This window comes from Pan troglodytes, chromosome 1 (genome assembly GCF_028858775.2).
Source record: "Pan troglodytes isolate AG18354 chromosome 1, NHGRI_mPanTro3-v2.0_pri, whole genome shotgun sequence".
NCBI classification, from domain to species: domain Eukaryota; kingdom Metazoa; phylum Chordata; class Mammalia; order Primates; family Hominidae; genus Pan; species Pan troglodytes.
In genome coordinates this window covers 209,081,075-209,094,254 of record NC_072398.2, presented here as the reverse complement: position 1 = coordinate 209,094,254, position 13,180 = coordinate 209,081,075, and the positions used below count along the sequence as shown (strand labels likewise).

Genomic DNA, 13,180 nt, shown 5'->3' with positions numbered 1-13,180 from the left:
CTACCGGCCAAATCAGACTTGCTCTTTAAGCCCCATTTCCTCTAGAAAGTCTTTCCAGATAACTCATGCCCAATCAGTCTTTTCCTTCCCCTGACACTCTGCTATTGTCTGGACTTTGAGTTCTGTTGGGCACTTATAGCTTACGAGTCCTGCCTCTCCAACAAGATCCAAGGCATCCGGAGAGTAGGGACCATGCCTCCAATTTCTTCCAGGAGGTCTGGTGACGCTGAAGGCAGCCTCTACCTTCCTCTGCGCCTGACTATTCCCTGCTCTCTGAGCTACTTCTCATCTGGGAAATGGAGGCATATCCCCAGATGTACAGGGGGATTGATAACACAGATCAAACAATGAGTGCGATGTCAGGCGCACAGCAGGTCCTCAGGCAGCACTAGCTGAATATGTGAACAAATGAGTGGACAGAGGGATGGATGGAAGGATTCTTGAAGCTTCCACCGCACAGGGCTGTTGAAACAACACAACGCGGGACCTGGATGTAGATTTCATCTCGCAGCTGAGCCATGTGCTTCTCTGCCTTGTATTTCACCCAAGCCCCCAGTATGAGGGGGACATAGGGCTGGCTCAGAGCAGGCCCCGCTCAGCAAAACTCACTGAACTCCCAACAGGGCAAAACCTGCAGGCCCCACAGGGAGCTTGGGACCTGACTGAGAAGAATCAGGGTTCCCAGGGGTCTCAGTCACAGGGAAGGTCACATCCATCTCTCTGGGGAACATTATCACTGGGTTGAAATGGAAGCCAAAGGGTAAAAAGACACCCGAGTCTGTGAAGCAGGAACTGGCAAAGCCCATGTGGCAGACATGCAGCCTCCCATAACCCTCTGCCAAGGCCAGCCTGGACCCACCTTCTCCACACAGCCCTCCCAGACTTCCTCTGTCTGGACAAAACAGGACCCACTGGGGAAAACAATGATGACTTGGGAGTCTGACAACCTGGGCTCCATTCCCAGGTGTGGCACGTACTGGATGGATGAAGGGCCAGCCATTCCCTCTATTTTTTTATTTTTATTTTTTTTTTGAGACAGTCTTGGCTCACTGCAGCCTCCGCCTCCCGGGTTGAAGCGATTCTCCTGCCTTAGCCTCCCAAGAAGCTGGCACTACAGGCATGAGCCACCACGCCCAGCTAATTTTTGTATTTTCAGTAGAGATGGGGTTTTACCATGTTGTCCAGGCTGCTCTCGAACTCCTAGCCTCAAGCAATCTGCCCTCCTAGGCCTCCCAAAGTGCTGGGATTACAAGTGAGAATCTGGCCCCCAACTCCCCCTCCTGATGCCTCAGTTTCCCGCCCTGCAAAATGGAGATATAATGCCAACTTCAAAAGACTGCTGTGAGTATTATATGTGATAATGCCTGGCAAGAGCCCAGTGGGAGGCCTGGCTCTAAAGAGGGTGGCAGTTTTAATGAGAAGGTGTCAGCACTCGGGGAACGTTGACTGGTGACCTATGTGACTGAGGCCACTGGGGAGGAGAACCTGCAGGTCCCAGGACAGGGAAGAGACTGGTCTGTCCCCAGGAAACTCCTGGGTTTCTGTTCCTCTGGCCTAAGGGTCATAGCAAGGCAAAAGGCAGGAAAGGGTGAAGAGCCGTGAAAGTGATAGAGGCTGCTGGGCGTGGTGGCTCACACCTGCAATCCCAGCACTTTGGGAGGCTGAGGCATGTGGATCACCTGAGGTCAGAAGTTCGAGACCAGCCTGGCCAAGATGGTGAAAGCCTGTCTCTACTAAAAATACAAAAATTAGCCAGGCGTGGTAGTGCATGCCTGTAATCCATAATCCCTGCTACCAGGGAGGCTGAGGCAAAAGAATCGCTATTGAATCCGAGAGGCAGAGGTTGCAGTGAGCCGAGATCGCACCACTACACTTCAGGCTGGGAGACAGAGTGAGACTCAGTCTCAAAAAAAAAAAAAAAAAAAAAAAGAAAGAGAAAGAAAATGATAGAGTAGAGGCCACTAGGGCTGGGATTTATCAGGCCAGAATTTCAATCCATCCAGCCCAGTAAGGGATCCAAGAAGAGGCATGATCCCAGTTCCCAACTATTTGAAAATTGGAAACGCCAAACAAGGAGAGGGTTGAGTCAGCTGGGGTTAGTTAGGACGGGGAGGCCAGGACCAGGAGGTGGGGGCCGGAGCCGGCTTCCTGGGAGAGAGCCATGGGCAGGCGCAGGGAGTGGGGAGGTGGTGGCAGGGACCCGGAGGTGGGCTGGGAAGGGGCCAGAGGCAGCTAGGAATCCCAGCCCCACCCGTGGAGAAGCATCTGTGGAGTGACCCGAGGCCACCTCTGAAGTCCTCCCCAGGCTCAGGCCCCAGCCAGGCCTCCCCTTCCCCACCGACTGGGATGGGAAAAAGATGTGGAAAGAGGCCAAATGTTACAAAACACCTAGGTGTGACCCGCCTGATGGGGGGGGGGGGGACACATCTCTACCCAACAGCCCAAGCCCAAAGCATAGGGTGGGGTGGGGTGAGATCCCCAGGCCTGTGTGTCTCTCTCTCCTGAGTCCTGCTGTTTCTCTGAGGCCACGGGAGCCAGATTTAGAGTCGAGCAGCCCCACATCCCACCAAGTAAGGACCAACTGCAGGTTGGCCCAGAGCTCCCCAGGCAAGGTCCTGCCTCCTCCAGTGTAGGCCAGGGGGGGACAGGGCTAGGATGGGGTCCCAGGACATCCCCCACCCCCCCACTGTCACTACCCTCAGGATGCATGAACATCCTTTCTGCACCCATGGGAGCCCTTGGCCACACCTCCTGTTGCTCAGAGCCCACCAACTGCACACATCTGGGAAGGGGACAAGGCGTCCAAAGACTCCAGCCTTTCCCAGGCCACACCCTGGGGTGTGCCCCCCTCCTTCTCCCAGTCCAGGAAGGAGCAATCAGGGTGGAAGGATGGACTCTGTCCTACAGCTGCGGCCTCGGTAGGGGAAGGAGGGGCAGTGACAGATCAGAGGCAGTTACACCCGGAGCTCTGAGACTGCGAAAGAGGCCCAGGGAATGGACAATCCCCTTACACAGCCATTCATTCAACAAGCCCAGTACAGGACCTGGGTCATAGAGAAGGCGTGCCCGGCTGTGCCCTGGGAACCCTGCCTCAGATATTCCACCGGCCTTGTCTTTAGCAGGAACAAGACTTAGTGCAATCACCACGGATTGTCAAATACCTGCCACATTCCAGGCACTGAGCAAGGTGCATCCACCTGGTTACTTCATAACCACCAGGAAGCAGGCCTCCCCATTTCACATTTGACTGAGGCTCAGAGAGGTAAAGCAACTTGCCCAAGGTCACAGAGCCAGTCAGGGCTGGGCCAAGACTTGAAGGCAGGGCCTTTTGAGCCCACATCTTTCCCTTGACCACAGTGCCCAGGGAAGTGGCTCTGAGACCAATGAGGACACAGACAAGTCAAAAAGGGCAGAGTGGACATCCCAGCTTGTCCCACATCTTCTGGGGCCCTGCAGAGAGCATGGCTGGGCAGGCAGCTCCCAAGTGCAGGGGCCAGAGCACGCCCCTTTCCAATCTCAGCAAGGAGCCTGGGCCTTCTTGGCCTGCTGGCTTCCTCAAAGCCATTAATTTGCTCACTTGAATTTGTCTGTTTGTTTGTAGTTTTGAGACAGAGTCTCGCGATGACGCCCAGGCTTGAGTGCAATGGCATGATCTCAGCTCACTGCAACCTCCGCTTCCCAGGTTCAAGCGATTCTCCTACCTCAGCCTCCTGAGTAGCTGAGACTACAGTCATGCACCACCACACCCGGCTAACTTTTTTGTATTTTTAGTAGAGACGGGGTTTCACCATCTTGGCCAGGCTGGTCTCGAACTCCTGACCTCAAGTATCTGCTCACCTCAGCCTCCCAAAGTGCTGGGATTACAGGCGTGAGCCACTGCGCCCATCCTTTATTCACTTGATTTTTTTTTTTGAGATGGAGTTTTGTTCTTGTTGCCCAGGCTGGAGTGCAATGGCGCGATCTCAGCTCACCACAACCTCCGCCTCCCGGGTTCAAGTGATTCTCCTGCCTCAGCCTCCCTGAGTAGCTGGGATTACAGGCATGTGCCACCATGCTTAGCTGATTTTTTTATTATTATTATTTTCAGTAGAGACGAGGTTTCTCCATGGTGGTCAGGCTGGTCTCGAACTCCCAACCTCAGGTGATCCGCCCGCCTTGGCCTCCCAAAGTGCTGGGATTACAGGTTGTGAGCCACTGTGCCCAGCCTCACTTGAAGTTTTAATGTGTTCACCTACTATCTGCCTAGCACCAGGCAAACAGCAATGAACAAAGCCAAGTCCCTGCCCTCATGCAGCTTCCACTCTAGATGAGGGGGTAAGAATAAATCTACAAGCCATGAGCTCCGGCTGTGGAGTTCTAAGGCAGAGTCTGCAACTCCACAAATGAACACTCAGCAAGATCCCCTCCGCCTACACCATAAGCCAATGCAGAGGCCCCAGCTTGGGTGGGGACGGGGGAGCTCCTGGCTGGAGATGGGTAGGGGGATGACTGCCAGGCATGTGAGCCAGTCCAACCCCCACCCATGCTGTCCCCTCCATCACTTGCCATTCTTTTTTCTTTTTTTTTTTTTAAGAGACAGGATCGCGTTCTATCACCCAGGCTGGAGCGCAGTGGCAAGATCATGGTTCACTGCAACCTCCACCTCCTGGGCTCAAGTGATCCTCCTACCTTGGTCTCCCAAAGTGTGGGGATTACAGGTGTGAGCCACCACTCCTGGCCCACCTGCCGGTTTTGTTTTGTTTTTTTTTTTTTAAGAATTTTTATTGTCCAAACAAGAGATCGTAAGAGAAGACACAAATAAATTAACTGTTCTGAGAATTCTGGACTCCACCTCCTGCCCACTCCTCCTGGAGCTTTCCCATCTCAGGTAGTGGCAGCTCCATCCTTCGGGATGCTGAAGCCAAAGACTGTGGAGGCATCCCGGACTCTTCTCTTTCTGTCCCACCCCACATCCAACCCACTAGCAAATCCTGGTGACCCATCTTCAAAATGTACTGGGGATTCAACCATCTCCCACCTCCGTGGTCCTAGCTTGAGCTCCCATCGTCTGTCCTGGGTCACGGCCTCCTTGCCTTTGCTCTGGACCCTCCCCGTGCTCCTCTCCACACAGCAGCCAAAGCAATCCTATGGAACACCGGGCCCCTTCAGTGACTTCTCAATTCACTCAGACGCAAATCCAAGGTCCTTCCCATGGCCAAAGCTCTGCTGATCACCCTCTGCCACCCCCCTGCCTGCTGCGTCCACCATGCTCCCCCTCACTGATGCTGCTCCAGCCCCACGGGCCTCCTTGCTTTTCCACAGACATGCCAAGGACACTCCCACCTCTGGGCCTCTGCACTAGCTGTGCCCTCTGCCTGGAATGCCCTTTCCATTGATATCTGCGAGGCTCACCCGCTCACTTACTTCAGGTCTCCTTCAGTTCAAATTTATCTTATCAGAGGCTTTTCCTACCACCCCACCCTACCTACCCCACCTCATCACTCACTGCCCTCTTCCCTGTTTTATTTTTTCTTCTGAGCACTTATCACCACCTGATGTATTTCATTTATTGTCTGTCTTCCTGCACTAGCTATAACGCAAGTGACATGAGAGGAAGGAATCTGACATTTTTATTCTCTGCGGTAACCTCAAGATCTAGAACAGGGCGGGTGCAGTGGCTCACGCCTGTAATCCCAGCGCTTTGGGAGGCCAAGATGGGTGGATCACTTGAGGTCAGGAGTTCAAGACCAACCTGGCCAACATGGTGGAACTCCATCTCTACTAAAAATACAAAAATTAGCTGGACGTGGTGGCGCATTCCTGTAATCCCAGCTACTTGGGAGGCTAAGGCAGGAGAATCTCTTGAACCTGGCGGGCAGAGGTTGCAGTGCGGCGAGATCATACCACTGCACTCTAGCCTGGGTAACAGATCAAGACTCCATCTCAAAAAAAAAAAAAAAAAAGATCTAGAACACAGTCAGATACATAGAAGATGCTCCACAGATATTTGTGAAATGAATTTTAAAAAATGCTTAATCACATACATCATTTGTTCATTCATTCATTCAACACACTCTGCAAGGCTTTGCGCACCAGACACTCCCCTAAAACCCAGAGCAACAGGACACCCTCCTTCATGGCTCAGGGAATGGGCTCTGGTCAGGAGCTAGGAGCTGGTCCTAAGGCTATCTCAGGATGTCACAGATGCCTCCAGGGATGCTCTGAGGTTCCTGCAGGCCTGGCACAGATGAGCATCATGGAAGGGAAGGGAGGGTGGTTCTGGGGGCAGCAAGACTCAAAGGCCTCACATTCCCAGGCCTCAAAGAGCCACCTTGTTCTCAGGGCTTTCATGACAGCACCCCCGACCCGGCCACCCCAGCAGCCACGAGCCACACCCCTCTCAAGGCTGCTATTGACACAGCCCTGACGCCACCAGGCTGGGCAGTGAGGCCGGCGGCTCCCCGCGAAGTGAGTTCCACACATACTTCTGGGTTTCAGTCAGCCAGTTCTGGGCGCTGGGGCAGCTGGCCCCGGGAGCAGGAGGGGGTGGCAGGGCCAAAGAGGCCAAGGCCCAGGCTGAAGCAACATTCCAGCAGGGCTGGGACCCTCGGCGCAGCCTCCCTCTTCTTGGCAGGAGCAGGAGCGAGAGGAGAAAAAGGCCAGGGTAGGCCCTGGGACGGGGAGAGGTAGGCCCAGCAGATACTTGGGAAGCTGCCGGGGAACCGAGTCATATTCACTTCCTCCTCCAGTCTGACCCCTCATAGCTGGGACTGGATTGGGTGGAGGGGAGGGGGGAAACAGGCCAGGGCTGGGAACCCTTCCCATATACCCCAAGTAGTCTGAGGGTGCAGAGCCCACACCTCTGGCCTCCAAGTGGCCTCTGAATCATTGCTCCAGATCTTTCCATAGCCTGGGCAGGCCCTCCTGCCCTCCCTCCTGAGCCTCTCACCCCAAGGCCAGGCAGCCCTTGAAGCTCTGCAGACTCACCCTAAACCTTGAGCCCCCAGGGAACAGCCAGAAAAAAACAGCGCAGGCTCCACACAGGACAACCAGGAGGGTGTTCTTCTCCTTCCCCCACTAGCAGCATGGCAGGGGCAGGGGCCCCTGACCTCCCACACTGGGCAGGGCCAGCCTGGCCCACTCAGGCCTAAAAGTCCCTGGATAAATTCAACTGCCTGTAGAGTCCCGGGGAATATCTGATGAGAACATTAATGAATTAACAAACCTAAAAATGACCACCCTAGAGTTTAGTTCCTAGGCTTCCCCTCCAGGCACAGGCGCCCCTAGGAGACCCCACGGACACTGAGGCATACCCAACCTAAGAGGTTCTGTCCCCGAGCCAATCCCTGATATTCCTTGCCTGAGGTAGCCCCTGTACTACTTGGGACCAGAGTTCTTAATCAACATCTGTGACAAGTTGTAGCAATATCTACTGACTGCCCACGACAAGCACATGGGGCAGTACGTGGCGTGATTAGGAGAGCCTCGTCTGGATTCAAAACTTGGCTTGCAGCATCTCTGAGTGTGTGGATATGTAAGTCACTGGGCAAGTTACGTAACCTCTCAGTGCCTCAATGTCCTCTGCTTAGAGAATGGGGATCAGGCTAGTAGCTACAGCTTAAAACATTCGACAAAGGTATTCACTAAGCACTTACTACCTGCCAGGTGCTAAGCATACAGCAGTGAACAAAAACAAATGAGGTCCTGCTCTCCTAGAACTTAAACTGAGCAGGAGGAGGCAGATAAACACATAAACAAATACAGACAAATACAGGCCAGACAATTGCGAGAACAAAAATAAAGCAGTTTAAGGAGACAGCCATTATGGGAAGAGTGGTAAGGACCAGAAGGAGAGGGAGAGGGTCATATGGATATTACGGGGACAAATGTCCCAGGCAGAAGGAACAGCAGACGCAGAGACCCTAAGGTGGGAGTGTGTTTCACATGCTCAAGAAACAAAGCCTTGGTCAGGCGAGGTGGCCCATGCCTATAATCCTAGCACTTCAGAAGGCTGAGGTGGGAGGACAGCTTGAGTTAAAGAGTTTGGGACCAGCCTGGGCAATACAACGAGATCCCATCTCTATTTGTTTTAAATTTTTATATTCATTAGAAAAGAAAAGGCTGGGTGCAGTGGCTCACGCCTATAATCCTAGCACTTTGGGAGGCCGAAGGGGGTGGATCATTTGAGCCCAGGAGTTCGAGACCTGCCTGGGGGAATATGGCAAAACCCTGTCTCTATAAAAAATACAAAAATTAGCCAGGTGTAGAGGAGGGTGTCTGTAGTCCCAGCTACTCAGGGGGCTGAGGTGGGAGGATCACCTGAGCGTGGGAGGTCGAGGCAGCGGTGAGCTGTGATTGTGCCACTGCACTCCAGCCTGGGTGACGGTGTGAGACCCTGTCTCAAAAAAAAAAAAAAAAAAAAAAAGAAAAAGAAAAAGAAACAAAGACTGGTATAGCTGGAGGAGTTTGAGAGGAGCAGGTGGCAGGAGGCCGGGTCTTGCAGGGCCTCGTAGGCTATATTAAGTCAGGGGCTGGGACCTAATTCTGAGCACCGCAGGGAGGTGGTGAGCAGGAAACACAGGTGAATGGGAGGATTCACTGAGAAACTCAGAGCAGACAGTGGGTACTGGGTAAGTCTGAAGTACCCGTATTACTGTGTCATCATCCAGCCTGGCACCCCAAGAGCTCCTTCCTCTCCACTTTGCTCACCCGTCTTCCAGGCCCTGAACCCAGTCACCTCCTGCCACCTTCTTTCCACCGTCTCCCGGGCAGGGCTTCAGACCCACAGATCCTAACTTGTCTGCGCTCAGCCTGAGAGCAGGCCCGGGCCAAGCCAGGCAGGGGCCACAACTCCCCAGACAGGGGGAAATGGGCCTAAGGGATGGGGGGGTGGTCCATCTCTGCCCCTTCCGGCCTCCACCCTGCAGACAGACCTGCAGCCTGCCCTCCTTCCCTCCGGGAATGTCCAGGGCACACTCAAAACCCCATCCTGTGCCGGCTGCAGGTATGGAACGAGTAGGCTAGTGTCAGGGGACAGAGCAGCTGGCTGCGTGGAGGAGGGCTGAGGGACCGCCAGGAAGGGGAGGCTCCTGCAGTTCAGCTGGCAGCCTCCCCAGTGAGGAAACCCAGCTGAGGCAGGAAACAGGTATCTCAGCGACTTCCCTCCTCGGCCCTGGAAAACACCTTAATCACCACCGAGGCTCCCTCAAGACGCCTGTTCCCTGCAGGGCCGCCCTAAAGGGGTCAGCAGGCCAAGGCCTGCCGAGTCACCCAGGCCCAGCCCCCTCCTCCAGCAAGCCTCCTCACCTCCCAACAGCTGAAATTACACCCACACTTAATCACAGACCAGCTTCCTGCGGTCCTGTCCCCCGTCCCGGAGAAGCCTGGAGCTCCCTAAGGCCCATCTCACCCTGCTGCTGTGCCCAACCCTTCCCCATACGCCACTGGCTCCGGACTGAACTGAAGGGCAGATGAGAGCAAGGGCAGCAGGCAAAGAGGGTCCAAGGTGTGCTGGGAGCCTGGGCTAGGAATTGATCTCATTTTTGACTTGCAACAAACTCCTCAACCCCATTGTACAGATTTGGAAACTAAGGCTCAGAGAGAGGAACTCGCCCCAGATCACACAGCCAGAAACCGCAGCCCGGAGACTCATACTTGGGTCTGTAAGACTTCAGAGACAGGCCAGGCATGATGGCTTATGCCTGTCATCCCAACACTTTAGGAGACCGAGGCGAGAGGATCGCTTGAGGCCAGGAGTTTGAGACCAGCCTGGGCAACAAAGTGTGATGCCCTCTTTTTTTTTTTTGAGACAGAGTCTTGCTCTGTCGCCCAGGCTGGAGTGCAGTGGCGCGATCTCGGCTCACTGCAAGCTCCGCCTCCCAGGTTAACGCCATTCTCCTGCTTCAGCCTCCGGAGTAGCTGGGACTACAGGCACGTGCCACCACGCCTGGCTAACTTTTTGCATTTTTAGTAGAGACAGGGTTTCACTATGCTGGCCAGGCTGATCTTGAACTCCTGACCTCATGATCCGCTCGCCTTGGCCTCCCAAAGTGCTGGGATTACAGGCGTGTGCCACCGCGCCTGGCCCCGAAAAACTTTTTATTGTTTGTTTGTTTTGAGGCGGAGTCTCACTCTGTCACCCAGGCTGGAGTGCAATGGTGTGGTCTCGGCTCACTGCAACCTCCGCCTCCTGGGTTCAAGCGATTCTCCTGCCTCAGCCTCCCGAGTAGTTGGGATTACAGGCATGTGCCACCACACCCGTCTAATTTTTGTATTTTCAGTACAGATGGGGTTTCACTATGTTGGCCAGGCTGGTCTCAAACTCCTGACCTCGTGATCCGCCCACCGTGGCCTCCCGAAGTGCTGGGATTACAGGCATGAGCCACCGCGCCTGGCCTGAAAAACTTTTTAAAAAGAATTTTATAAAGAGACTTCAGGGGCCAAGCTCTTTCCAGCCCACCACCAGCAGCCTGGGGTGGGACAGCGACCCTCCATGTGTTGCTGAGAAGGCTCTCTAATCCCACAGGATTGGAGCTGCCTGTTTATTTGTCTAAATTACCGCCCACCAGCCTGTGAGTGCTGGGAAGGCACAGACAGGGCCTGTCCTTGCTGGTCCACACCACCCCAGCCCCTAGCACCACACCAGGTTCACTGGTTCACTGGCACACAGTAGGTGCATGGCAAATATCTGCCCAAAGAATGAACCTCTGTACTCCCAGTGACTGCCATGGAATGTCGCTCAGTGATGATCTGTTGAATGAACAAGTGAATGAGATGATCTGCCACGGTCCAGGAATGTCTGTGGAAATTCCTCATGCACACAGCAAACAACTCCACCCACCGCCATCCTACCGCACCCGGGCATGGAGGAGCCCCTCATCGGGGGCAGAGCTGGGGGAAGGTCAGGAAAGACTGTTGGGCCTCGGAAAACATCCCACGTGCTAGGTTGGTGCGTTGGGAAAAGTAAAAGTCAGTGCCAGGAGTGCAAGTTCAGGTCAAGACTAGGGAGCTACTGGATGGCCCTGCTGAATATTTCGGGGTGAGAGGCTGAAACAGGAGGACGACAGAGGAGGCTGCCCAGAGTGGGGATGGGGGAGGAGAAGTGCTGGGTGGGTGGGGCAAGAGCAGTGAGGAGCCAGGTCTGGGTGGGGGCTTGACGAGTGACTCAGGAGGGCAGAGGTGCGATGAAGCCAGGAAGGTGAGGCCAGGCAGGCAGTTCCTGGGTAAACACCAGCCTGGTTAGAAAAGTCCCTCTCTTGGCTCAGAGAACAGGGAGGCAGGTATGGGGACTGCCTAGGAGCACCTCGAAGAGAGTGGGGGTGGCTCTGTGGCTCCCCACGGTAGGCTCGGCTCCCCAGATGTGCCCCCACCCACATCTGCCACTAGCTCCCTGCCCACCGACCCCACCCAGTCCTCCTCAAGTTCACTCAGGTCCTCAGGGCCTCTGCTGGCCAAGTGCCTTCTAAGCCTCGGGATTCCTGACCGTAGAATTCCCTTTTCCTCCACCTAAGCTCAGAGTAGGGGACTAGACTGCAAGGGCAGGCCTCTCCCTGCCTCTTGGAGACCTGGGAAGAGGAAAGCTGGGGAACTCGGGTCCCCCAAGGGTGCACTGCATCCCCGCACCACGCACTTTGCAGCTCATTCCACGCAGTCCAGAAACGCCCTGCAGCTATGCATTTTGAGGCCGTGCATTTTGAGTTCCCTTGACCCACGTGGGGCTGGCCTCAGAGAGGTTAACTAGCTTGCCCCAGGTCACACAGTTACTCAGTGAAAGGCAGGGATTGATTCAACTCTTCGGCTGTATGACTCCAAGGCCCGTGGGTGTTCCACACAAGCTTCAGTTCTGTCCCAAAAGTTTTGCTTGTGCCTACCTGGGTCCAAGCTCCCCAAGGTTATAGACGGTGTGGTAAAGTTTCAGCGAGACTCATAGGGTCCCCATCACCACTGAGTGGCCGTTCTGCCAAGCTGGCGCAGAAGGGTTCCCTCCTCCTGCCAAGTTCCCACCCTGCTCAAAGTTTCCCCTCCTGGTCCCCAGGAATGGTAGGCCGGACCATGCCCAGCGAGACTCCAGCACTCGGCAACGTGGCCGAGAGACCCACGGGCTTCCACGCGGGCCAGCCCCGCCCCCGGCCCCACGAAGGGTCCTGACTGGTGGCCCCCCTGGATTAGCCCCATGCCGCAGGGTGGCGCCGGCCCGGGGTCCCCGGCGGGCGCCGCCGTCCCGGGCCAGAGTCCCCGCCGCGCAGCCTTGGGCGCCCCAGCCAAGTTGGCGGGAGGCGGCGAGCGGGACCGGGGCGCCCCTAGCCCCTCCGCCCCCCGCCCCCCGCCCCTCTGCCCCGCACACTCACCGCCAGCAGCCGCCCGTGCAGCAGCAGCGCCAGCAGCAGCGCGCCCGCCGCCCGCCACCCCATGGCCCGGCCCGCGCCGCTCTCTCGCTCGCTCCGCGCCGCCCGCAGCCGCCCGCTCGCCGGCCAGCTCGGGACAGCGCGGCCCTCTCCCCACCGCCCCCTTTCCTCCCCGCCCGCCCCGCCCCCGCGGCGCCGGCCCCGCCCCCGAACCGCCCCTCCCCGGAGCGCCAGGCCCCGCCCACGGACCGCCCCCGGGCCGCGCAGCCCACTAGGCCTTTGTCTGGGCCCCCAGCCCCCTCCGCGCGGGCCGCGGCCCGGCCCGGCTCCCCGCCAAACCCGGCCTGGAGTATGGGATGGGACGGGGCGGGGGACCGGGGGCCCGGGCCCCGGCATGGGATGGGGCCGCCGGGCCAGGCGCTCTCGCCTCCCCGATCCCCGGCTCCCCCGCTTCCCCGCGCGCGCCGCCGACTTCCACGCCCCTGCACGCCCCGCACGGCCGACTCCACTCGCGCAGCTTTTGAAGATCCCGGGATCTCCTTCCCACGCTCACACGCACGCAGCTGCCGCTCCGCGCCACACGTGCACGCCAACTTCCACACCCAAGAACACCTTCACACCATAACTTTACTGCACGAACACACTTGTGCGCTACCCGGGAACACTTTCACACTCTGGACCCAACTCTGAAGTACCAACAATCCTCACCGGCTCACACGCACACTTAACTCGCTTCCAAACTCTCACCTCCACCAGGGACACAGGGGACAGCCCTCACACCACACTCAGCCCCTCACAGGCTTGTTCCCATGTCACACAGACTCACGCATACATCCCAACAAGTCACGGAGCGGGAG

The 13,180-nt window shown here is 56.4% G+C and overlaps 1 protein-coding gene across 5 annotated transcripts in view; it reads right to left on the bottom strand.

Annotated features, from left to right (window-relative positions):
* HSPG2 (heparan sulfate proteoglycan 2) overlaps positions 1–12,465 on the bottom strand; it is a 114,953-nt gene extending 102,488 nt beyond the window's left edge. For all 5 annotated transcript variants that reach the window (XM_016955956.4, XM_016955965.4, XM_016955970.4 and 2 more), the window contains exon 1: positions 12,327–12,465. In XM_016955956.4, coding sequence (XP_016811445.3) covers positions 12,327–12,389 — 63 coding nt within the window. In that variant the 5' untranslated portion in view covers positions 12,390–12,465. The remainder of the gene's footprint in view (positions 1–12,326) is intronic.
* Positions 12,466–13,180: the final 715 nt, after the last annotated feature.